At 34.7% G+C, this 24756-nt stretch overlaps 4 protein-coding genes across 5 annotated transcripts; 1 reads left to right on the forward strand and 3 right to left on the reverse strand.

Moving 5' to 3' along the window:
- Nucleotides 1–735: 735 nt before the first annotated feature.
- LOC133861116 (uncharacterized) lies at nt 736–1399 on the reverse strand. Its single transcript, XM_062296829.1, has one exon. The coding sequence runs from the start codon at nt 1326–1328 to the stop codon at nt 963–965; it is 366 nt and encodes a 121-aa protein (XP_062152813.1). The 5' UTR covers nt 1329–1399; the 3' UTR covers nt 736–962.
- A 4805-nt stretch (nt 1400–6204) lies between these two features.
- On the forward strand, nt 6205–8900 carry LOC133861302 (uncharacterized). The gene is made up of 2 exons (XM_062297054.1): nt 6205–6550; nt 8552–8900. Exons 1-2 carry the CDS (start codon nt 6399–6401, stop codon nt 8628–8630), a joined length of 231 nt encoding a protein of 76 aa, XP_062153038.1. The 5' UTR covers nt 6205–6398; the 3' UTR covers nt 8631–8900.
- A 2730-nt stretch (nt 8901–11630) lies between these two features.
- On the reverse strand, nt 11631–14363 carry LOC133860041 (teosinte glume architecture 1-like). 2 transcript variants are annotated; one of them, XM_062295674.1, is made up of 4 exons: nt 14161–14363; nt 13476–13899; nt 13210–13346; nt 11631–12621 (listed from the first exon to the last, which is right to left on the reverse strand). In XM_062295674.1, the coding sequence occupies exons 2-4, from the start codon at nt 13862–13864 to the stop codon at nt 12011–12013; spliced, it is 1137 nt and encodes a 378-aa protein (XP_062151658.1). In that variant the 5' UTR covers nt 13865–13899; nt 14161–14363; the 3' UTR covers nt 11631–12010. The 2 variants fall into 2 exon arrangements, with proteins under 2 accessions (XP_062151658.1, XP_062151657.1); XM_062295673.1 differs by having other exon boundaries at nt 14131–14360.
- A 4219-nt stretch (nt 14364–18582) lies between these two features.
- LOC133861322 (probable WRKY transcription factor 75) lies at nt 18583–21579 on the reverse strand. Its single transcript, XM_062297077.1, has 2 exons — nt 21058–21579; nt 18583–18924 (listed from the first exon to the last, which is right to left on the reverse strand). The coding sequence occupies exons 1-2, from the start codon at nt 21429–21431 to the stop codon at nt 18747–18749; spliced, it is 552 nt and encodes a 183-aa protein (XP_062153061.1). The 5' UTR covers nt 21432–21579; the 3' UTR covers nt 18583–18746.
- Between the last annotated feature and the right edge of the window lie 3177 nt (nt 21580–24756).

A 24756-nucleotide genomic window follows, 5' to 3' on the forward strand; every position in this document is an offset into this window, starting at 1 on the left:
AAATTTCTTACAACCCACATATAAGATTGACATGTGTTTCTTAGTATATGAGAAACATATGTTATTTAAATAGAATTAATGTGTTTCTTACATGCTTTTTTAATAGCATTAATAAAAAAATATATACTTCTCACATGTTTAAAGAACACATGTCATTTTTATACGTGGGTTATAGGAAATTTCCTATAATCATTTTGTAAGAATTTCTTTACATCACGTGTGAACTCAAACTCATATTTAATTAATAATTGAGGCTTAACATATAGAATGTTTAATAAAATATGAACACAAAACTTTTGCTTTTGTATTATATTAAATCATAATTTATCTCAAATATTTAAACGAATAAAAATAATTTATTTAATTATTTAATTAATATTCTAACAACTTAAACCCTTAGTCATGGTTTTGCCTCTATGTAGTCCATATATAGTCTAATACAATCACAATAGTTTTGGGTTTGTTGTATCTCTACGGGGATCAACAATTTCTGACTTCATATATATAATGTGCAGTACTTAGTTTTGATGAAAACCAATTAAAGACTGCAAAATTACTGATTAATGATAAGTTTGTTAATGTATTTTAGATGGGGTTTCTTGTTTGAAAAAGTGAAAAAAGTGTCTAGACATGACATAAAGTTGAAAATTATTTTTACATTTTGAGAAGCTAGCGGTTTGTGTTTCAAGTTATTTATTGATGGATTTGTCTCGAGAATAAAACACAAACAAAACATGGCCAAATTGCAAGTTAATTTCTAACTCCCTGAACAACCACATGCAGTACGTAGCGTACTACCAAGTTTGGAGAGATACATATATAGAACAAAAATACAACACACCTTAGATGTCTACTGATGAACCTATCTTTGTGGATGATAAGGCTTAATTTATTACAGTAAAAAGCGATCATGACTAATTAATATATCCTAGCTGCAGGATGAAGGAAACCAGCTGTGACCTCTACTGCACATCTTGACTCTTTTTTCGTTCCGAGTTCAAGTGTTCAAGCTTGAAACGTTCTTGAACAGAAGATATAAAATTTGCAGCCTTCATATCGATGCTCTCGTCAGCAGCCACGCCATAGATAAGGTTTTCATGTTGGCTGCTGTCGGCCGGAACTATAAATGACACCTGCTGTTTCTGCGGCTGAGCAAAGACGTAGTCCTGGGGGAGCAGGAATTCTACTGAAGCAGTTGAAGGAGAAGACTGGCTTGGCTTAACCTTGCTGGTGTATTGCACATGAGTTGAGGAAGGCTTGGCTGCTGCCCGATGGAAAGACATCAACTTGCCCTTGAGGAACCCTCTACGCTTGCGGTTTGCTTCCATCTTGATTAATTAACCTGATCAATATATATGTTTGATATCAGATTTCGAATGTTGAGTGTTCAGTACAAGAGCCAAGAGGGTCTATATATACCAGTTGTAAGGGGTACTAGCTAGCTTCTTTGTGTTGAAATCATCTGCAGATAGACATGAAAATTTCTGACTGGGCTATATGTGGTCCCCTATACGCTAAATATCTCCAAGGCATAATCTTCTTTTAGACTATTTACGGGGTTATATAGATAGATATATAGATATATTCAAATCATTTATTAGATATATTCCAAATTTCCAATAGTTTATCAAACAGCTAGCTAGCCTAAACGCTTTCCAAGATATCGAGAACTAATTGGTCTTTATTATTGCATGCAATAATGTCTTTATTGTATACAATTACATATAGATACGAATCTCTTTAGGGAGATGAAAGCGCTGCACAGTGGAATCCTACTCTTATTAACTCTACAGTCTAGTGATAGTCTTAAAATATTATTTAAATAATTAAATTCACTTAAAATAGCATATTGAGCCGGCCAGGCGGCCAGCACTAGCAGATGTCTATCGATCATATTCCAATAGCGCTTGAGTTTGAATGTTTTAAGTACTCTTTTTGCACTATTTGAGGGAGGATAGATCAAGATAGGGCACTGCACCCTCGAGACAATCAACTTGAAAGATCAAATTGGAACCTCCAGCATCGCAATCTTTGCTATATATGTTTGCTATCTGAAGTTGGTCATTCAAGTTGTCAAACTGTAAAGTGAAAAGTAAAGGGGGAATGTATTTTATAGATAAGAACGGCGTCCCTTTCGACACATTGCGTTCCGTGAGCATCTTCCGGCCTGGAATATGAGGAGTAGTTTTCAGGTTTCAGGAAATGCAGAACTTAAGAGTAAGAGACGCAGGCATGATGATTCATTAATTTGCATTGGGTATCCTAGCACGCACTTAATTAATAACAATAACAAGTAATTATAGGGGCATTAGAACTTGTGAACACTTTCTGTCCTCTCATTTGTATATATTTGATAACTAGATTCAAGGTTTAAGCTCAGAATCTAATGTGACGTTAAAGCACCCGTCATTCCAAAAACTTTAAATCGATAGGAAACGGTGAAATCTGACTCTACTTTTCTATGATGGAGCGAGCTACGGTTGAGAAAACTGTACTGGTCCTGCAGGCTGCAACTTGGGCTGCTTTGCTTTACTCAGACACTAATAGACACTAACAGCAATAAAGTTCTTGCGCTTTTGAACGTTCAAGGATAAGATCGATATTCTAGGTACCTGATTGTCAAGTCCCACATCACACCGGCCAGTACTACAAGTGGGTGTTTGTTGGCTTTTCTAATTTTTTCACATCACCTTATTGGACATCAGGATGAGACCTATATTTATGACTCTAATATGTCTTAATATACACTTATGTACATCAAGGTGACGTAGCAGTACCATTAGCCAATTTTCTGACTTTTGGACTTACAGTATGAAAGCCTGATCGACTTGAAACATATTTCAGTTCTAGGAAGCTTGAACAAATTTGAGATGTCTTAAACATCAATCTGAACAAATCTGGGAAGTTTTCTGTGAACAGATTCGATCTATTTGACCAAGAGTCCTTGCTCCTCCCCAGTAGTTCTTGCTCTGCTTTTGATGCCTAAAGCAAGAATCTTTTGGTGGACCAAAAGTGCCACTGCTTTGTCTCTAAACGTTCTTTTGAAGCTAAGTTTTAGATTTCTTGTGCAAAATTACTGAGAGATAAAGTTAGCGGACTAGTGATTACCTTAAGTGATTTTCGCATCAGTGTCGTTAATGTGTCTTGATTATGTAAAAATTGTGAAGAAGATTGTGAAAGAATAATTTTCTTACCTTAATATGGCAAGTTGGCAAAAGAGATATTTGTTCTTCTGCTTAACTTGTACGACTGCTGTTGTGTCTCAATGGTTAAAGAACTTCATTGGCCCCACTACACACTGTCCCCCGTGATAGGATCTCACATCCTCTGAAATTGTCACTTTTCACCAAAGATGGACCGAGATCCGGTGCACTATTTATGGTAGGGTATTATACTGGGTATAATACTTTGTATTTCGTCCAATCCAATCACTTTCTTTGGCCATCCCAACAGCCGTCCCAAATTATTACTATTATTTTTTATATATATTGTCACCATTATATTTATTTAAAATAAATGACATAAATAATAGTGTTATTACACGGTCTCAATCTCAAAAGGATGGTCCTTTGATGTTGGAACCGCGCGTTCTACTAATTTGGAACTTTTGGATTTGTTATGACCAATGACACGAAGACTCATTCATTGAACTTAATTTGGGCCTGTCAATATCCGCCAATTTTTCTGATAATTAAGCAAATGGGCATGGGAATGTTATATGATAAAATAAATTAATATATTCCTTCGAGTGACTTTATTGAACAAATTAACACCTTGAATATTTATATATGAGGCATTTCCATAATAATTGGTAATGCAGTTGAATGCACGGTCCGACTCAGCCAAGGAATGCTCGCAAGAATGAGTAAAGATAGTAGGAGATTTGCCGGGAATCTTGGGTGGGAAAAACCTTTTGTGCTTAAGTTAGGAGAGGTGCAAGAAGAATTGTTCCAAGGAAGAGAGTTAGAGTGTTAGTGGAAAGAATAGTTATGTGACGGTAATTGAAATAGTAGTATGTCTTCTACTTAGTAGTATGTCCCACTTTCGGTGTTTGTTAAGCAATCATTGTACCGATACGTTAGCTTTGTTGATTTGGTTGGAACCCATGATTTAGGCTAGCTTGATTATTCCGATTTCCGACCCAAATGATAGGCTCCCAAGCTAGCTTGCATCCTTGGCCAAAACCTACTCCTAATAAGTTGCTGGATCGTAGTAGCTAGAACACTCTCCATCTGCCCGCCAGCAATAGATCGAGGTGGTTCGATTCCCGTTACACGTGATGTGGTGAAAAATTAATATTGATTCAACGAGATATGCCTTGCCTGAATTCAGATTTAAAACTTGTCGTCTACTTTCAATAAATGTTTGGAACAGGAAACTTACAATAATGCAACACCGCATTCTCCAAAAATTGAGAAACAAGGAAAGATCTATCAAGAGAAAGATTTATTCGAGCAAATATCTTAAGAGTTTCATCGAGCCGGCTGAACAGATTATGGAAATCATATATATTTGTCTCGAGATTGCCAAATCAATGAGCGTGCATGAGATGGCCATGCATAGATCACCAGAGAAAAATGACGATGTGCTGACAACAAAGGTGATGAAAATGAACTGTTGATCATGAGTAAATTAAATATATACAAATTGAAATCTGTGGGACCTTTTAGGTATAACTTTAAACATTTTCTGAACGACATTAGGTGAAGATTATAAAATGATATTAATCCATCAAATCAAAATGAAGGGGTTGTTATGTACAGCGCGCTCTCCCTTCTTTCCTATATAAAGCAAATCCACTCTCTTCTCTTTTGGTACTCTCAATTTCAACAGCTATTCCCATAGCTTGTTGCTTCGTTTGTAAATAAAATCACTTTCTTGTTTCTGGGAATTTCGTTCTCCTCTTCTTTCTCTCTCGTCTTCTTTCCGGGAGTGCATATATACATGGCTAGCTGCATGGGCATTATATCTATTTCTTCCAACATTGAAGAACGTTTATGGATTTTACTTTCCTTCTTCATTGATGTAATAGTTTCTTGACAATAATGGGTGGAGTTTATGATGTTGGCAAGGCTCAATCAAATCAAAGCTCTCAATGCTTAATTGGGTCCTTTAATCTGATTGAGCCGTGCCAATATCACTTTCACTCTCTGCATCACCAAATTAAAGCATCATCATATATTAGTATTTAATTTGTAGTAAACATTTTTTTTTTATATAGAATATTAATTAAATGTTTATTTTTTTTTTTTATCAGTTTAAGTTTTTAGGATTTAAATCCTCATGACTTTATAATGCACATTCCCGTGTTAAAATTAATTAAATAATTAAATTTAATATTTTCTTTGATTTAACCATTCTACTTAATTGTTATCAATCATTATCAGGTAACAACATTTTAATAAACTAACTAGAAAGGAGATCGAAAAGGGGAGAGAGAAGAAAATGTAGTAAAAAAAATTCAGGATTCTTATATCCTCTTTTCTTCCCTTTTTCCTTCTTTTGTACAAAAAGGGGAATTCTGATTCTTATATATTCTTGATTCTACAATTGGGATCAGATACGTTTTCTAGCATATGGGGTTGTAAAAATAGATCAAAATATTGGGTATTTGATTTTATTATAATTATCTTATATGGCAATTAATCCACATGAATGCCACGCGGTAAAATATGGGTAAAAAATTTAAACAATCAAATTTGACAGACAAAACCAATTTTTACGATATACTAATCTTATTAAAAATACATGTGACAATCACACATAGATTGAGTCGGAGGAATCACATGTTCTAACTCAGTCTATTAAACTGACATGTGTCTAAAATACATGTGACAATCACACATAAACTGTGTTGGAGGAATCACATGGTCCAACCCAGTCTATTAAACTGATACGTATCTAAAATACATATAATTCTCTACTAAAAAATATTTTACTAATTTGACAAAAATAATAGACATTCATCCCTTTCTCATCTCCGTACAACGGATTTGAAAATAGGATGGGTTAGAAATGGGCGTGGAACATGACTCAGTCAAATTGCTTAGACTGGGTCGGGCGGGCCGAAAAAAGCATCATGAAAGTCCATATAAGAGTTTAGAGGCCGTGAGTATGTGGGCCATTAAACTGGTGGCCCAAGAAGTAGCATGAGCAGGGCGATGCTTGGAAGCCCAAGATGAGCCCCAAATCCAATCTAGTCGTCTTCACCAAGCATATTCTCTCTCCAACAAGAAACCCTGTAAAACCCTTATACACAGATCCTCTCTGATCCTTAACAAATAGAAAGGAATAGCGCTTGAAAAAAATCAAAGAAAAGAAGAAGAAGAAGATAGAGATAGCGCTCTCTTTTCTGTGCAATTTTTTTCTCTTCGGCTCGGACCCAGAAGCACAACCAAATGGCTTTGACGAACTTCATACTCACGGTGGCCGGTGTTAGCGCCGTGATTCTGCTGCTAAGGAGCGACGTCAAGCAATCGGCGGCGGTATTCAGGCGCAACGTCAAGCACATCCGCCACTGGCTTGAAGAAGAATCTGCCTCTGCCTCCAAGTAAAAACCCTCCTCCTCTATGTATTATTTTCTCTAAATCTTTTTGAGATTTTTTTTTTTTTTTTTTAATTGTCAATCATTTTCCTCTTATAAAGTTGTATGTATTCGATATGGAGAATGATAAAGAAGAGGAAACTGAGCATTTACACTGAACTCTCTACTTCTAGTTTTTCTCTAAAATTTTAACAAAACTCACAAAATACACCATTGAACAAACTCTCTACTCAATGTTAAATTTTACTTTTGTCAAAAATGCTCTCCGAAGGTAAAGAGTCCAAAATTGAAAGTTAAAGACTTTTTAATGTAATTTTTCTTTCGTACTTTTTCTTCTTTCCTCTCAACTAAAGTAAATTTTTAATGCAAACAGTTCAAAAGTTGGTTTGATCAATAAAATATAATATATAGTTGAAGTAGAGAAATATTTAGAGAGTTTGACGATTAGTGGTTTTAAAAAGTGGCTAGCTAAATCAACAAAAATAGATTTTAAGAGTTAAACTTAGAGAAATTTTGAAGATTTTAATGTTTTAATGCTCTAAAAGTGGATTTTATGTATTTTTGTGTTGTTGTTCAGAAAAAAAAAGGGCATTTCAGGTCTTGCATTGGGTTATGCTGCTAATTATGTATTTTCTATTTATCCTAGACTTGATTCAACCTGTTATGCCGTTTATGGGATTTGGGTTGTTGATGTATTTGACTATTTGAGGGAATATGAAATTTTTCGTTTTTAGTGGGCAAGTGGGATATTAAACTAGAGCGAGCAGAATGAACCCCAAGTGTTGCTTGAGGTTCTGTAAGGTTTGGGGGAGTTTACAGTTACTCATATGCCGCCTGTGCTTCTATGCTAGTGGTGGTTGTTATTAGCAAGGGATCAATGGCGGAGGCCTGGTTGAAGTTCAGCTGGATGCTAAAGAAAAGTTAGCAATGCAGTAATCTACTTGTAAATATGTACTTTGGTTAAATTATTGGTTTATCGGTTCAGCTTTTTGATTAGCTCCTGCCTTTCATCCTTTTTTGATTCAACCGGTTTTGGGGAGGGGGAGGGGGGTAATTATTTGATCAATATTAATATCATATAAAATTAGTCCAACTCTGTCAAGCATATTTAAGAAAAACTCAGCATATTGTCAGCAACTTAGGGAACACATGACTGTGTACAACACGCATACTGAAGGGCAAACAAACAGGTCTTGGTAAACTGTGATGAGAGATAGATGGAGAGTAAATGAAGCTCATGTTAACCAGAAAAGAGAATTATCAAGAGCTAGTTGAAGAACTGTTTTTGAAATATAAGATGGAAATTCCCTTAATAAAAGAGTGAAGAATATTTCAGTCCTCTTCAGCATCTAAAATCAGGTTCTTGCTTCATCATTAACATTTTTCAATAGCAATAGGGTGTTGTTGTAATCATGCAATTTCCAGCTTCAGTTATGACTAGATACTGTTGTTGGATTTCCTGTAATTCACAAGAAAATTTTCTTTTGCTTTTTCTTGTACCTGTAGCAAGTCGACGGCTGTACATTAGCCACTGATGATGGTTTGTAGTTGGTTTAGGCCACTGACTCCAACAAAATCTGACAGCTTCAATTCCTCTGATAGATGTTTAGGAAGAATTGCTGTTGATGTTGATTCGGTTGCTTTGGAAAAAGAAAATGCAGACCGTTTAACATAGTGATTTGTGCAATCTGAAGCATACTAAAATATTGAACTTATGGCATAACTTTCATGAAATTAATTACATACTTTTCTACTCTCTCTGTTTCTCTTGCAAACGGAAGGGCCAAAAGGCAGTCATCATTCACTTGCCTCTGGATTTGTTTTATTTTGTCATTTATATTATAGAAGACTTGTCCAGCCAAACCTGCATTTACATGTTTAGCTGTTATCGTAGCGCGCAGCACTGTACTCCCATTGCTATCATTCTTTTGGACGTAGTTTCTAACTGGTCTTTAGTTGTAGTTTCCATCTAAATACACATTAACATGACTTTGATGAATCTTGCAGGGAAGCAGGGAAGGCAACTCCCAAGGAACTGGAATCAAAAGTTCCTCCAAAAGACATTCCCAAGGAGGACAAGCACTGATGTCTCTTTGTTGGTAGCCTGGTGTCGTCTACAAGAGTTACCTAGTTGTTTCTTTGTCTTTTAATTTTTTTCCTTAAAATATTTGATGGTTTGTTTAGAACAAGTCTCGGTGAAACGTCAGGGTACTTCTGCACCTAATTTTTTTTTTAATTGTAAATTTTGTTTTAGCCAGTTTGGTATCGTACTTGGTGTATTTACAAAGTAAGAGCATTCACAGCGGATCGTGTAAAATTTTATCTAGAATAACTAATGAAAACTCACTTTTGCTAATTTAGCTAATGGGTTTTAAAATGCATAATACATCCGATTATCTATTCTTAACTTTATACTCTTTTTTAACTCTTATTTTATTCTTTTTTTATCTCTTTTCTACTTTTTGTCATTTTACTTTTTCACTTTTTGTATGTAGAAAACAATAAAATAATGGATAGATTGGTGAATAGTGCAACTCCACATGTAGAGGTGCACTATTCACAAATCTACCAAAACTCTACTTTAGATTTAGGATAGATAATCTAATAGAGTGTGTTTTTAGTATCTATGTTATCTATTCTAGCTAAATATGAGTTTTACATAACCCAATGGAAATGCTCTAAAATGTCTTGTTTTACAAAGAAGTTCTATAGTGTAGTAGGGTTGTAAGCTAGTCAGCTCGTGCCAATATTAACTGTTTGAGCTTAGCTCAAGTTCGAATCAAGTTTTAGGAACATGTTCAAACTTGTCTGGACAGAAAAAATCAACCAAGTTTGAGCTCGAGTTAGATTCCACTTTTATTATTATTACTGGGCAAATTAACATTGATTTTATGCTATAAAATTGCTAAGCCGAACACTATAAAAATTACATAAATTAATATTTTTATTATTCTTCTACTAACATACATAAACAAGATTAACGAGACGAGTTGAGTTTATACGAATATTGTTCACGAGCTTAAATTGAGTCGAGTCGAGTTTATTTGTGTTTGGCTTTTATAATATTCGACCAATAATTATTGTTCAATCTTAATTTTTTTTTATTAAACAAATTGAATTCGAGTTGAACTTATAAGAGGCTATGAGCAGAGTTCGATGGTTCATTTTCAACCCCAACTTGTAGCCTATAGGGTCAAGTAGAGCTGGCCAAGGATCTCTCCATGCTCAGCCCGAAGTGCGATGACATTGTGCCGAGCTCGACCCGGCTTGATTATAATTTGTGAACTTTACTACAATTGAAAATCTCTATACTATTCTTTTTGTTTATTTCCAAAACGAAGACCTTAAATTTCTAATAGTAATTGAATAATATACCACGACCCAGCCAAAGAGAGAGACAGGGTGTGCGTATATATTTGGTGTCAAGATGAGGGGAGCATGGAGGAGTCAACAACTGGCAAAACAAGTGACTAAAAATGCCGAGTCTTAGGGGCAGAAATAGAAACATGTGGGGTAATTGAATGAAATGCTGTAGAATTCACAGTTTGGAATTGAAGTAGATATGGACAATTAGTGAATGATACGTGATAGGTGCCATGTCATATATGAAAATTGGATGAAAAAAAATTCCTACTTGTATTTATATTATTTTTTTGTTATAGCAATATGCCAAAAAAAAAAAAAAAAAAAAAGCTTTGGGATTTGAAGTATATACCTCCAAATTCACTTTACTAATTATTTATAGTCTATGTTTGCCTAGTTCAACTTTCTCCATTTTTATTTTTTTTTTACAATCTTTCTCCATTTCAAGTTAGATAGAGAATCTTTTTCCCCATTTAATTAGAAAAAAAAAAAAAAAAAAAAAGTTTGTCAAATAGAGAGTAACCATAATGATTCTGATTAAATTTCACAGTATTTAATAGTGTAAATGATTTCACGTCATTTATAATTTTTAAATGACGTGACAACATATTCACATACAAAATTTCACAATATATAACGGTGTATATGTGAATATATTGTCACGCAATTTAAAATTTTTACATGCCATGACACCATTTATACCATTAAATACTATAAAACCTAATCTGAACTCCATATAAGTCCATTCAACAATCATTGTTGAACTTCCGCCCTTATTATGTCTTCCAGCTTTGAAAATATTTTCAGTTGGATCTCACGGCTAAGGATTTTTTTTTTTTTAATCAAAAATTAACAAGGACATTATTGAGAGCGAACAAAAATGATGTTTTCTTCTTCTTCCATTTTTTTGGTCAAATATGATTTTAGTTTTGAGCTGTGTGTCATACTTTAATCTTGTTTTTAAACTATCGGTTGTTTTAATTTAGTCTTTAAATTTTTAGAACTGTTCAATCTTATTCTTATCCTTTGTTGTCATAAAATCAGAGCATAGAAAATAAAAACAACATAATAAAACAAATAGGAAACATTGTGTGTGATATCACAGCATCAATTATGATAACCAAGGACAAAATGAGGGGGCCGGGGGGAGGCATGGCCACTCAATTTTGGATTTTTCTCTTAATATATATGTCTTAGAATTTGGCTTGGCTCCCGTTAAATTGGGTTTAATCTTTGTTCATATTTTAACTCTGATATAAGAAATTTTGGTTCCGTCCTTAGTAGTAACTTACATGTCACTCGTTTTCGTATGTTTGACATGTGAGATCAGCATCTAACATAATATGCTATGTCATTATAAGGACATGTATACAATATATATATATATATATATATATATATATATATATATATCACATCAACAATTATTGTTCATATAACATAATATGATATGTCACTATAAGGCCATGTATAGGGGAAAAAAAAAAAGAAGCATAAATCACATCAACAATTATTGTTCATATAACTATAGTAAGATAGCATGAAGATCATCTTGAGATAACTTTTACTCCTTAACGGAGCAAATTGAAACAATTGTTTATTTTATGAATAAAATCGTACTCTAACAGTAACATAGTTGTTGGACCAAAATCATACAAAGATTTTTTGTTTGTTTGTTTGTTTGTTTCCCATCGCAATCAGAAAAATGCATCTGCTAAGAAGATATAGCATAGATAGAGTTTACTATGCCTCTAAAAACAAAGAGCATATATAGAGAATAGTCGGGTGCAATGACAATACGGGCAGTTCATGTGAGAGGACAAGTAGACCTTCACCTGTCCAAGCAATACGAGCAGCTCATTGAACCCGATCTACATCCGAAAATAATACGCAGCCACGATACAAGTATTTAAAACAATCCACGCTTTCCCCGGCGGGGAAAGGAAGTCAATAACATTCCACAACTAAAAGCTTTGGGGGAGTTTTCATGAGTTGCTTACTCCCGAAAATATTATTGAAGCGGAAAGATTAGTAAGCATTCCCCAACCAGGAAATTACCTCAGGAGCAGATTACTCCTACCAAATAGGCAGCTTTGGTGAGGCCTAACTTTCCAACAAGGAATCAAGCGCCCCTTGAAACATTCCACTGCAGTATATATTGGTTTCATTCGCATCAGGAACAAAAACTAGGCCTGTAGAAGACTTGTCCTTTATGCCATGAGAGCATGAGTACTGAGCCACTCCATTAGACTGCTGTACTGAGTCCAAGGATTGAATTGGATGGCTCACACTGGACTCGACCAAGTGGCTCAAACCTCTTGCTGAAGTTTGTGTGGGATGTGATGACAGAAGATAGAGAGCACAACCCAAGTCAATGGATTGTGTTATACCGCTGGCCGACAACATATTATGGCCAGCCCTTCCACTTTCCGATGAAGCAATGCTATTAGGAAGTGGGTGGTAGACAGAAGCTTCAGAAGCTGCTTGATTGCCTCCTTTAGGGTCATTTTCCTGTACGAAAGAGAACAGTTTATTTTCCTCATTGAAGATGAAGGCAAAGGAATTCGGAGGACTTTGTCCATCAGTAATAGGCAAGCGTCGGTGATGATTATAAATCATAGCTTCTGCTTCACTTCTAGCAATCCCAGGCCGGCTATTTCTCAGAGTAGTAGTCGCATATATCTGTGGACTACTGAATTGCAAGATTCTGGGGCCTGATTTACAGAAAGACATGTCAACCCCAAAAGCCATTGAACCTAAAGTAGAATTAAGAAGATGAGAATAGGTGTTATCAATGAATGTTCTTTTTTCTGAGCATTATCAATGAATGTTCGTTAATACCGGTTAAAGTACTAACTAAATTATTAAATTCACCATTTTCTGTTAGCTTGCTTTTAGGATAAAAGGTCTAGAATTCAACCTTGTCTCCACAATTTACCTCCCATAAACAGCATGAAAATTTGCTGTGCAACTTCACCTTAAGACATAGCAATACCATAAGAATAGTGGCAATAGATGGAGCCCCTAAAACCCCTTATACACAGCAGGCCAAATAAATCACTTGACTTTCCTATGGGATTCAATGAACCTGTGGAAGCTTCTGAAAAAGCTCAGCAAGTTCCTCATACTAAGGGAGAGTGACAAGAAGAAGGGTAAAATCTATAGTTCAAATTTCATCCTCGGCTTAAGATTAAATAGCAAGCAAAATAATCCAATCCAAATTTGACCCGTGATTATCTACAACTAAAATTAGACAATAAGAAGAAAACAATCTTCCTAGAACAGAGATAAGAATCCAAAACCTTTGTAATTCGACAGAAACTGCTCAGAACTGAGGTAAAGGGGTTCCGGCTGAGATTTCCTTCGGCGCATGTTGTGTCCATCAAGGCGTTTCCTGCAGCTTCTCTTCTCATCATCAAACTCCCCCAGGGAATGGAATCTACAGTAATTGAAAAACCCATATGATTGGACAGAAATTTCTTATACAATTATCAAGAAAAATTACAGACCCAACATTAGAATTGAGACAAATTCCTTGCCCATCAAAACCATGCCTCTGATATCATACCTGCTACATTGTTGGCAGAACCGCTGCTCTTTTCCCCCTACAGTCACCACTGGGGTCTTCGAGTGGCGTTCGCAAACCCTGTGGCGCCGATGATACTCTCTACACTTATGGAGGTCTGCCTTGCATCCATCAACTAAGCATGAAATTTTTTGAGTCCCACTGAGCATACGTGTCCTTTTCGATGGTCCTGAAGGCGATGACACCATTGTTGAGGCTCCTTGGTCCTTCAAGCCATCTACAGATCTCTCTTCTTCCATATCAGCAGATATCCTACCGAGCTTCAAGTCCACCATAAATCCACTGGAGCCAACAAGGCCGGCAAGGCAGCTATCCTCTTTTTCCTCCAACTCAATTGAATCCCATCCGAGGTCCTTCCAGTCCCAGTCCATAGCAAGCCACTAAAGCTCTTTCACAATTTATTCTCCTTCAACAATCACACAAAAGTGAATAGTTCAAGCATAATGAAAAAAAAAAAAAAAAATTGGATGGATTTTTTTTGCTTTTGGTCAAAAGGGAATTAATTGGAATGAGTGCTTTGTAGAAGCCAAAAGATCAAGAACAGTGAACCCCAGTTTCTACAAATTTTTGGTGGCAACAATGATAAAGTCAAACAGAAGACAAGCAAAAACAGAATGACATAAATATAAATTTTAACCTTTTTGTTTCCCTGCTTGGATATAGATACCTCATATGCCGTATATAGAGGGAGCAATTTACTCACTTTCAGTGAAAACTGGAGACGAATTTCCAATATCCCTGTTCCCTCCAGGAGAAAAAGGACAGAGGTCAAGTTTGAATATAGAAGAGCTATAGGGACAGGAAAGGAGTACATTAAAACTCTATATTTTACAGGCCTGAGACTTCCCTGCAAGAAAGGCCCATCTGAAGGAGATTTGAGTTAATTTTTTACTTCTGTTGATCTTTTCTGTTTGTCCCTATTTCAAAGCCTAGTTGGATTTTTATATTTGGTGCACAAGCAGTAGTTGAAAATAAACAATTTAACGATTAATGTGAAGGTGAAAGATGACAGAAATAGAAAGAAAAGCCAGTGGCAAAGGGAGTGACAGGTAATGCTGCATACAACTTTGTTCAACAATAATATGCACAACAGAACAGTAGTGGAAGATAGGTACAAAATAGAATGAGGGAAGGGTCCATTTAGAAGGCAGCCATCAAACACCATAGTTATCTAGTTTTTGTTTCGCTATCAATGACAATGGTCCATGTGGTTCCATCTAGTATGATAAATCCTGCAAATGACATCAAAACTTGCATTATTCACCACACAACAAGAGTACGACGGAAGTCATTCTCATGGTTTAATTTTGAGATACGCCATTCCTTTTTCATATTATGTGAATATGTAAGTGTCTAGCAGAGACAGTCGAAGATAACTTGTTTTTAAGTAGAAGGGAAATGTTTAATTAATTATACTTTAAAACTCTCCGTACTTGTGGGATTAGACTCCTCTTCGATAAGTGATGTTCAACTCGTAAAATATTTTAATTAAAAAGGGAATAAAGAGGAGTGAGTGGTGCACCACTCTAGAGATATGGGATGGGTCCCACGTGGGACTCATGTGGCGAAACCCAGCCACCCCATGTCTCTAAGACCTTGCACAACAGTTGCACAACTGTTTTGCAAGAGTCATTTTCCGGGAATAAAATGTAGAGTCAGGATTTGAACTCAATACATCTAATACTAATACGCTACATTAAATATTATGGTGGGCAAATCTACCGTTGAATATGTGTGATCCCATCATATTCAATGATGGATTTACAAAAGAGATGGGTGAAAGATAAATATATAAAATCTCTCTTTATCCCAAAAAATTAAGAAGAAAAAAAAAATCATATTTAGTCCCTAGGTCTTCATCTGATTTGTATAGATTTTACTCGGATTTCAAATAAGTTCCTATGTCGATTTATCGTCGAAATTAACAATTTATCATTTACTATATGTGTCTCATTTAACATGTCAACATCCATGTCGTCAGATGGTAGATTTTGTTCAATAAATATAATAAGGTAATTTTAGAAGCTAAATCAAATCATAAAAAACATTTCCCTTCCTCATCCCCTCCTTGCCGCTGCTCTCCTCAAAAGGGAGGTAGAGAAAATTATGGCAAGGAAGACTCACGCTTGGAGCATGTTGGTGTTGTTTTTCCTTTGTTGGTTGCTTTATTTCTAGTGGTGTTCTTGGCTTGGTTTTGGTTGACATGTCAAATGAGACACATGTAGTAGATGAAAAACTATTAATTTCGACCGTAAAGTAATTAATAAAGGGACTTATTTGAAATTTGGACAAAATCAAAAGACTTTATTCTTAAAATTAAAAATTCAAGGACTAAATCTAAATCATATTGCAACAAAAGGGCTAAACGTACATGATCTTTCTAAAAAAATTTAAACTAATAAAAAATAGTTTATTTAATTATTTAATTAATACTCTAAGACTAATAATAGTTATAGGGAAAAAAAAAAAGACACAAGATCGAGTGTTTGGTCCCCATCCTTGGGCCTAAACATATTTTATTTTCTAATATCATTTTTCATTGAAACAGACAGCATAATCATCTTTCTTATCAACTAAGGATCAACTCTAATTTTTTAGCCGCTGAATCTCTCTTTAGACTTGCTGACATGGGTAATATGTGTTATTAAACATAGGTGACTTTTGCTATTTTGGTTTACAACTTTCGACAAGATTCTCACCAGTGTAAAGGCTTTGGTGAATAAGCATAGCCCATTGCTAAAGGCTAATTAAAGCTACCAATTAGTTGCTTCCTTGAAGCTTTCAAGTGAGCTTTTCCTGGGCTCCATCAATCTTTATAAAAGCAATTAAATCTGTTGCCGGGATAAGACTGTGGAGATATTAACCTTTTTTAATTTGGTTCATTTATTTTTGCTCGGTAAGATTTGGACTTTAACTATATATATATATATCCCACTTACGTCTACTCATCCTCCACTTTAGCCCAAGCCCAAGTGGGAGGGCTAGCTGCCACCAAATTTCTTGCACGTAATTGAATTAGTGTTGAAATCTTGAAATCTTTAGTGCCTTTTTTGGATAGGGTGGAATGAAACAATCTGTTTGCCTGCTCGGGTAGGTGTTTGGTCTCCATCTTTTCAGATGGTTTAAACACATGTTCAAGCAGATAAAGTCCGGGCGTCTTCTCACATGAGACTGTCTATTGTATCAATGCAATAGGCAACGTACCTCGTTACACGAAATTTGAATCCAACACTGACCTAATTCCACACGATAAGTTGAGGAAAATTCATGATCAGCATATAGTCGCTCATGAGTCATGGAGAAGTGGTATATAAGTTGAGGAAAACAGGCTAGCTGAGGCTTTCTTTTCTGTATTCTTTTCTCTCTCTCGTGTGATTTTGCCGAGCAAAGCAATTGGGTTGGCTTTTAAGTAGAATCTTTATGACCTCTCCCCTCTTTTCTTTTATGTTTATTGTTTTCCTTTAGATTCTTTCCTCTTTAAAATGTATCATAAATATATGATGGGTGGATCATAAAGACATGCATGCAGCTTTATGCTCATGAGTCATATAGATATAGGCATGATAGATTTCTTCTTCTTCTTCTTTTCTTTTCTTTTTTTTAAAAAAGAAAAAGAAAAAGAAAAAAAGTCAGGTAGGATAGATTTCTAAAACACAACGCTCTAGCACCATGATATATCAGATACCTCTTTGGTTGTGAGTCCATGACTCAATCCATGATTAGCGTCAGGTACGAAATTAGGAATTTAAATTTGAAGGAGATCGGATCGAATTGAATTTTTTTTAGGGGCTAAGGTTAAAAAAGAACGATGTAGGCCCCGTTTGAAATCTCCTTTCCCTTTCCCTTTTCCTTTCCTTTGAAATTTTTTTTAATGATTGAAAAATAGGATTGATGTGATATAAAGTTGAAATAATTTATATGAAAAAGTGAGAAAAATTTGTATTGTAGTGAGTTTTTTATTTAAAAAGTAATAAAAAAAGTGTTGATGTGATATAAAAAGTAAAAAAAAAAGTAAGAATGTTTTGAAATTGATATTTTTTGGGAGAAGTGAAGGGAAGGGGAGGGGAGGGGAGGGGAGGAGGGATTTCAAACGGGGAAGTAATATATTTTTTGGGAAAAGTGACATGCTCCCCTCAAACTACTACCCGATTGCCTATGTCTCTCCTACCAAAATATAACGTCAATGTCTTTTCAAACTATCAAAATTTGTCAATATCCCCCAATGCCATAAATACCCTTAATAATTTAAAAAATAAAAAATCTAAAGGATATATATATCCTCTTCTTTTTCTTCAAATTTATAGGAGGTTTTTTTTTTTTTGGGGGGGGGGGGGGGGGGGGGGGGTGGTGGTCTTATTGGAAAAGTTTTAGGGGCATTTTTGTCTTTTTTGCCGTCTTATTGACAACTTTTGATAGTTTTTGGGAAACATTGAGACAATCTTTTAGTTTTGGGGGATAGTGACAATCGGATGGTAATTTGAGGAGTATGTTGATTTTTCCCATATTTTTTTAACAGATTAATTTAAAGGCTAAAATTTGAATATAAGGGGGAGGGTAATATCAAATATTAGCGTTCAAGTTCAAAGTATAAAGTTGAAATGAGGTTCTCGATCTTTGTGGATGTATCAAGCTTAGACTAATGAATTAACCTTAATTCACTTGTTATAATATCGATCTTCTTAATTGATCGAGCTTCCATTGATTGTAGGTTTTAGTTTGTTAAAACGAGCTGGTCATACAGCCTATATATGATCGATGATCGATGTACATGTTAGCCCAAATATTATATATTGAGTGATATTTTTGTTATTGGGTTTTATGCACTTTATTAATTGTATAAGAATTTGATTCCTACTGAATTAATGTGGTATAAACAATATGCGGACATGTACGTAACCCTATTAGGGTTAGGATCTAATTGTAATGGAAGGACTCCATTAAGTTTTCTATATATATATATTCTCCTCTATCTCCACAACCTTTTTGCAAACCCTATTCTCTGGGAGAACAGTTTAGAGCCAGCCCCATTAACGACTACCTTAAGAGAGTATAATTAAACCCAGGCAAAAAATTAAGAAGATGAAAGAAGTCGATCAAAAGAGTTTAAAGTAGGTAGCTGCCATTTGTATATAATTAGCACAAACTTTATTCTGTATCCCGAGGATAAGTAAATCTAAATTGTAGATCTTTCAGAAAAGCATGCAGCTAGCTAGATCTAGAGGACGTTACATAACTTACATGAATTGATAAACTTCAAAAAGGAGCGTAAATTTGCATCTGACTCAAGATATGTTCAAAATTATCAGACGGCTTCTCTATCGGATGGGTGTGCACCCCTTCATAAGTAGTCACTACAATTCCTTCATCTTTGGTTAGGCGTTGAACTTGCTTCTTTACATTACAACCTTGATACGTACACCGATAGTAGCTTCTGCATGCAATATGACAAAATAGAATTAATTCAACGATATGCAGTTAATATTTTGTTTCTCTTTGGTGTAGAAATTTATGTAAAATATAAAATAGGAGATGAAAAGCGGAAGCAAAAAGAGAAAGACAACGTACGTACGTACACATACAATAGATTTGGGACAGTTAACCTGGTTCAATCTTAGAACTACATCTCTTTATTATATTAAATTGTATGTTATAATTATTAGGTTAACATATATGCTCTATCTATAGAGAGATTGTGGTAGGCGAAATAGAGTGAAAAAGGTAGGGGATTGATGACAGACCTACAAAGAAACTAATTAATCAAAGCTTACTATGGAAAATATTCTAACAACTTTAATTAAGTTTTCTCGGATGGGAAAAATTGCATTAGTGGTGTTATATAAGAATGCATGCATATCTAATACAAATGATATGGCATTTATATCTTTTCATCGTAATAAACATATTAGGACCGTCCCAGCAGTTGGCTTCATAGAGGGACTATTTCAACATTAAGCCAACAAAATTAAATGTGAGTTACAATGTTCATACATGCATAACAAAAATATTGATGCCATATACACCTTCGGTTCGATAGAAAGTCATCATCTCGATCCATTTGTATTGAAATACGCAAGGTCATCAAGTATATACGAAGGGATTGATATTTACTGAAAGAGATCAAAGCCGTATCGTGGCAATGATTAGGATCACTCTTTCCATAAAAAGGATTTGAGAATCTGAAAATCTGTTCTATTTATTTATAATTCCTATAAAAAGAACGAAGAGAAAAGACTTACAAGAAAACAGATGCAACAAGAAGACAAATCGATGCACTAATCGCAACGGCTTTTTAAAGCTCAATTCATTCACTACAAAAAATTATATGTTTTAAGTCGTTTGAATAATGTTGTTTTTGGGCAAAAACTGACACTATTCATTTTAAGTCATTTGAATAGTGTCGGTTAAAAAACAACTTAATACATAGGATTTGAATTCCATATCAAAGTTGTTTTACTATTCAAACGACTTCATATTATTTATTCTAACGCGCACCATGACTTTCAGCCTCCTGGATGAGGAGATGAAAGATTTTAGTTCTATGCATATAGTCTTTCAAACGTCTAATGCTGTGACTTTAGATTGCGATCTAATCTAATCTCATCTCATCTCATCTCATCTCATCTAATTAGTTAATATTTTATTAGATTAAGATCTATTAAAGTTGTCCTAACATTCTTCAGTTCTTAAACATAAGACATTATTGATAGGATCATGTCAAACGTCTCTGTACGGGTATAGGATTTATCAAAGATTCGACACAGAAAAATATGGGGTACGCAGTTTTTTATATGCATAGTTCTGAGTTCTCTATAGAATTCATGTGTCATTAGATTTTCATTTTGTTTTTCCTTTCTTTTTCTTTTTTTGTTGAAATAACTGCTAAAAATCATGTGGAAGAATGTTCAAAGAGATCGAGCCATGCAATTTAACCCATACACTTACTCTATTTTAACTTGTATTATATATTGAAAGGTCCGTGGTTTAAGAACTTTAAGGGGCCTAGCTTACACATGTATTCTTGAGAATTCCTCGTATGTTAGTATATATATATATTGTATTAGAAGAACAAGAATAAGAGCTGAGAGGGAAAACCCTAGAAGAAAAACTTTTGAAGATGTATCAACCTAATCCACTCTCACAGAATTCCCATTAATTAATGTGCACTACTAGTAGTCTAGTACTATGGGTGCTCGCGTATGGTGTTTCTCACATCTGCGAGGAATGAGGATGCATGCTTGCTTGCATGTATGTTTTGCAGTACATCACATCCATAACCCTAGTGTGAAAGGAGCAATTATACTTAGTTTGAACTCTTCTCAACTAGTTCTTTTTTTCTTTTCTTTTTTTGGATGAATAATATTCTCAACTAGTTCTTAATTTGCATATATAGGTAGTGGGAAATGATGAGGTTTTTGGTGGCGGGGTCTTTACATAATTCAGATCTAATTAAAGAGCATCGAAATGACACATACCAGAACCCAAGAAAAAGAAGAAAAAAAAAAAAGAACCCCACAAAAAAGTGTGATAAATGAAGCTAGCTAGTTAAGAAAAGAATTCAACTAACCTCGGAAATTTGTTGTTCTTTACTGCTTTTTGGCCATATTTCCTCCACCTATAGCCATCATCGAGTATGTCAACCTGGCTCCTAGTTTGAAAGGCATATCTGGGCTTCCTAATCTTCTTCTCCACCTTCTTCTTACCTGGTTTCACCCCGCTTTCATCCCCATCAAAGCTTCCAGTACTATGAGAAAGGTGTGTAACTTCTGCTTTAGGGACATGTTTTAATTCTGTCCTCAACCCCAACAACATCCCACTTGAACACTCACCATGAGAATTATGAAAAGTATTAGAGCTTTCCATGTTTGTTGAGAAAGGATCATAACTACTTAACTGCCCTGCAGACGAAGAAGAAGGGAAAAACATTTGGTAGTTCTCCATAGAAAGCCAGGTTAACTTGTAAAGATAGAAGAAGATCAAGCAGAATGTCTCTGAAAAGAAGGTGCTCTAATAAATCAAAAAGGTGGGGCGGCGGCTGGGTGGCTAGCTATAAGTCTATAACCCACAAAATTCACCGTATATTCATTAAGTGCGAAATAATAAGAAGAAAAATTCAAAGAGATATATATAGAGTGAGTAATGTCGTAAACGGCACGAAAAATGTCTAGCGGGTTGATTAGAAAAACAAAGGTGGAAAATGGTGGCGGCTTCATCATTAGAAAAAGACGTGAGTGAACTACATTTAATTAATCATGTAGAAATTAAGGAAAATGCTGTTTGTACGTATCTTGTATTTAAGATTTATACATAAGGATCGATCGTCCCCATACTTTTATTTTATAAAAATAAGGATATATTTTTCAACTCAATGTCAAAAAATGAAATATAAAAAATAGTCCTTAATTATATATAAACCTAGCTTATTCATATATGTGGTGCATGTGCAGTATTTTTCATTCATTTTAACCCTAATTGTTAATGGATGGTACGTATAAATTATACCATGGTGGTAATTTGATCCGATTGAGTGTTATTTTTTAAAGTTTGGTAGTTTAAAAACTAGAAGGTATAATTCACGTACATCGTTTTTTCTTTTTAACTCTAACCCACTTTATCAAAAAAAATATATATATTACTATTAAAAAATCATGTATTTCTCGCATGCTATTTAAAAAACAATATATTTTCACATACTAAGGAATGCAAGACAAATTTATAAAATGGTTTAAAAAAAATTTCTTCAACCCAGTTTGAAGAAAATTTAATTTGTCTCCATTTAAATATTCTCCGTCAAATATTTCTTAACTTATTCTTTGTAAAAAAAATTAAAAAAAAAATTACCATGCATGTTTACCAATTTTTTGCTAAAAATATAGGTAGTTAGACGGAGGTAATTTTTCACCGATCGATCGAAATGTATATTTCAACGAGTTAAAATAACTTTTGACTAGTCTAATGTATCGATCATTATATGCTTTTAGATTAATGTAAATTAAGGGTGGTGATGCCATCACACGTGTACGAGACAATCATATTTCAAACATGTTCCTTTCTTGGTGTTGGGTCGTGGGTGTTGGGTGCAATGTTCTTTCCCGTTCGTATACCAATGCCGATTTGATACATCGTAAGGAAGATATGATGTGGATATGAGAACCGATATTTTTCGGGTATAAATTTATTTATTGAACTTAATTAAGGGCACTTTTGGCTTAGAAAATGATAAAAAGGGCACGTTTTTGTAAGTAAGAATAACTTAGGAATGGAATAACTATTTTTATAGAATATCTATTTCATTATTTGGTTGCACAGCTATTCTTTCTAAATTGAAGAACAATTTTTTTTTTTTTTAAACAATCTGTAGTAAATAGGTATATATATATTTTTTATTTTTTTAAAATGACTACTTAGATCATTGATTTGGACCGTCACATTAACATAGTGAAATACTTATATGATAAAAATATAGTTTTTAATATCACTCTAAATGGAATAGTGCTCTATAAATAATATCCCAAAAAACTTATTATTTTTTTAATGTGCAAAAAAAGAAAAAAATTATTCATATTCCTCATCTCTCCATGGTGGCTTGCGGCCGACCGCCCCAACTCCTTAGGGGTGGGCGGCCACTCCAATTCGATAGATTCTGAGAGTAGCGCGACTACCCCAGTGCGTAAAGAGTGGTCATGACTACCCTCAATGCGTCATGTGTAACAATGACCGGCCGCCGGATCGGATGGGCCAACCGCCTCCACACGGTGATTGGGGTTGGGGATAGTGTCAACTAGGAAGAGGTGAGTGCTATTTCTGTACTATTCAACTAAGAGGAGGTGAGTGCTTAAACAAAAGGCAGAATGTGTGTGGCTGACTATGCAGTGTACTCTACACCATCTCACGAGGGCCTTGACCACATGCACAGGGTTTGATGTCCTATGATCAATCTTTGTGTCTGTCTTGTGATTAATTTTTTTTAGGGTTTTATATTGGAGAACTGATTCTCGTATATCACTTTTACAACAAGTTTACAACAGCCCTCTCACATGGAGTGGGCCCCACAATGATGTATTTCTATCATTTTTCTTTCTATTGACGACATGAATGTGGCAGTTTCTTTTGTCTTTATACTATTCTCTCTCTTTATCACATTTTTCTTGGCTGCCCTCTCTTAATCACATTCAAAGTCCGAAACAATTAAGTATATTCTATATCAAAATTAGCCTAGAGATCCGTGATAAAGCTAGGCTCTTTGATAGAGCACTAAGCATTAATCTACTACATCTTTCTTTGTTTATTCATGAATATCATCAAAGTTTCTTTTCCTCCTTGCTAATGGGGTGCATGGAGCCACTTTATCATCAAACCAAACGCTTAATTAATAGAGGAGAGAACAGATCGAACATGCTTGGAGAAAGAGAGAGAGACAGAGAGAGGGACACGTATGTGTTGAGTATATATTTAATTTTATTTTTTTATATTACTTATTGGCGAAGTGCCATGTAAAAAATACATATTATTTAATAAGTGTATAATATGAAATACTTTAATTGTTCTTCTATTTAAAATATGTTATGATTCTTATAAGTCGATGGATCTCCTAAATGACTAGCTTAATTAAGAGCAATCTTAATTAAGTCATATATTATATAGACAATATGACATAGTGGATTAATGCTAGCTATAATGCTTTATCAAGAGATGTAGTCCCCGTCTAATTTAAAAATTAAAAAATCTAAATCTAAATAGATCAAAGAAATGAATACATGAGTATTAATAAAGGTATAAAAAAATTGATATAAAATTTGTTGACTATGGAATCAATAATAAAAATTCGAATCGACAAAAAATGTCAGTTCTAATGTGGAAAAATTATAGAAGTTCAGTCACCCAATCGACGGTTGATTGTGACATGAATTCACGCGTCAAATAACGCGTGCATCTAACGATTTCTGTCAAAGAGTTTGAAAAGCACTTTACAATAATTGTAAAATCGCATGCAATGACCAAATAACTTGATACAAAGCCAAATTACATAGATGAAAAATGATATTTTTCTTAATTTTAAAAGATATTTTTTATTTTGCCAAGGTTGGGACACGAGGAAAGAGACCTGGCCGGGCACGTGGGTTTGAACCTTGGAAAAAAGTCTTAGCGTTAGGTCCGCGCAGCCCCAGCTTTGTTTGGGTTGTTTTTTTCAAACAAGCTTTGAAACGTCAAATGGGCACATGTTTCTTTGAGCTCAACATCCCCCCAACCTCTTTACCTTTCCATT

Source organism: Alnus glutinosa, chromosome 2, assembly GCF_958979055.1.
Source record: "Alnus glutinosa chromosome 2, dhAlnGlut1.1, whole genome shotgun sequence".
Taxonomy (NCBI): Eukaryota; Viridiplantae; Streptophyta; class Magnoliopsida; order Fagales; family Betulaceae; genus Alnus; species Alnus glutinosa.

Coding starts and splice junctions, on each gene's coding strand:
- LOC133861116 (XM_062296829.1), bottom strand. CDS start 1,328: ATGGAAGCAAACCGCAAGCGTAGAGGGTTCCTCAAGGGCAAGTTGATG.
- LOC133861302 (XM_062297054.1), top strand. CDS start 6,399: ATGGCTTTGACGAACTTCATACTCACGGTGGCCGGTGTTAGCGCCGTG. Junction 6,551..8,551: donor GAATCTGCCTCTGCCTCCAA/GTAAAAACCCTC, acceptor TGAATCTTGCAG/GGAAGCAGGGAAGGCAACTC.
- LOC133860041 (XM_062295674.1), bottom strand. CDS start 13,864: ATGGACTGGGACTGGAAGGACCTCGGATGGGATTCAATTGAGTTGGAG. Junction 13,347..13,475: donor TTCTGCCAACAATGTAGCAG/GTATGATATCAG, acceptor CAATTACTGTAG/ATTCCATTCCCTGGGGGAGT. Junction 12,622..13,209: donor GTTTCTGTCGAATTACAAAG/GTTTTGGATTCT, acceptor TCTGTAAATCAG/GCCCCAGAATCTTGCAATTC.
- LOC133861322 (XM_062297077.1), bottom strand. CDS start 21,431: ATGGAGAACTACCAAATGTTTTTCCCTTCTTCTTCGTCTGCAGGGCAG. Junction 18,925..21,057: donor AAGAACAACAAATTTCCGAG/GTTAGTTGAATT, acceptor TATTGCATGCAG/AAGCTACTATCGGTGTACGT.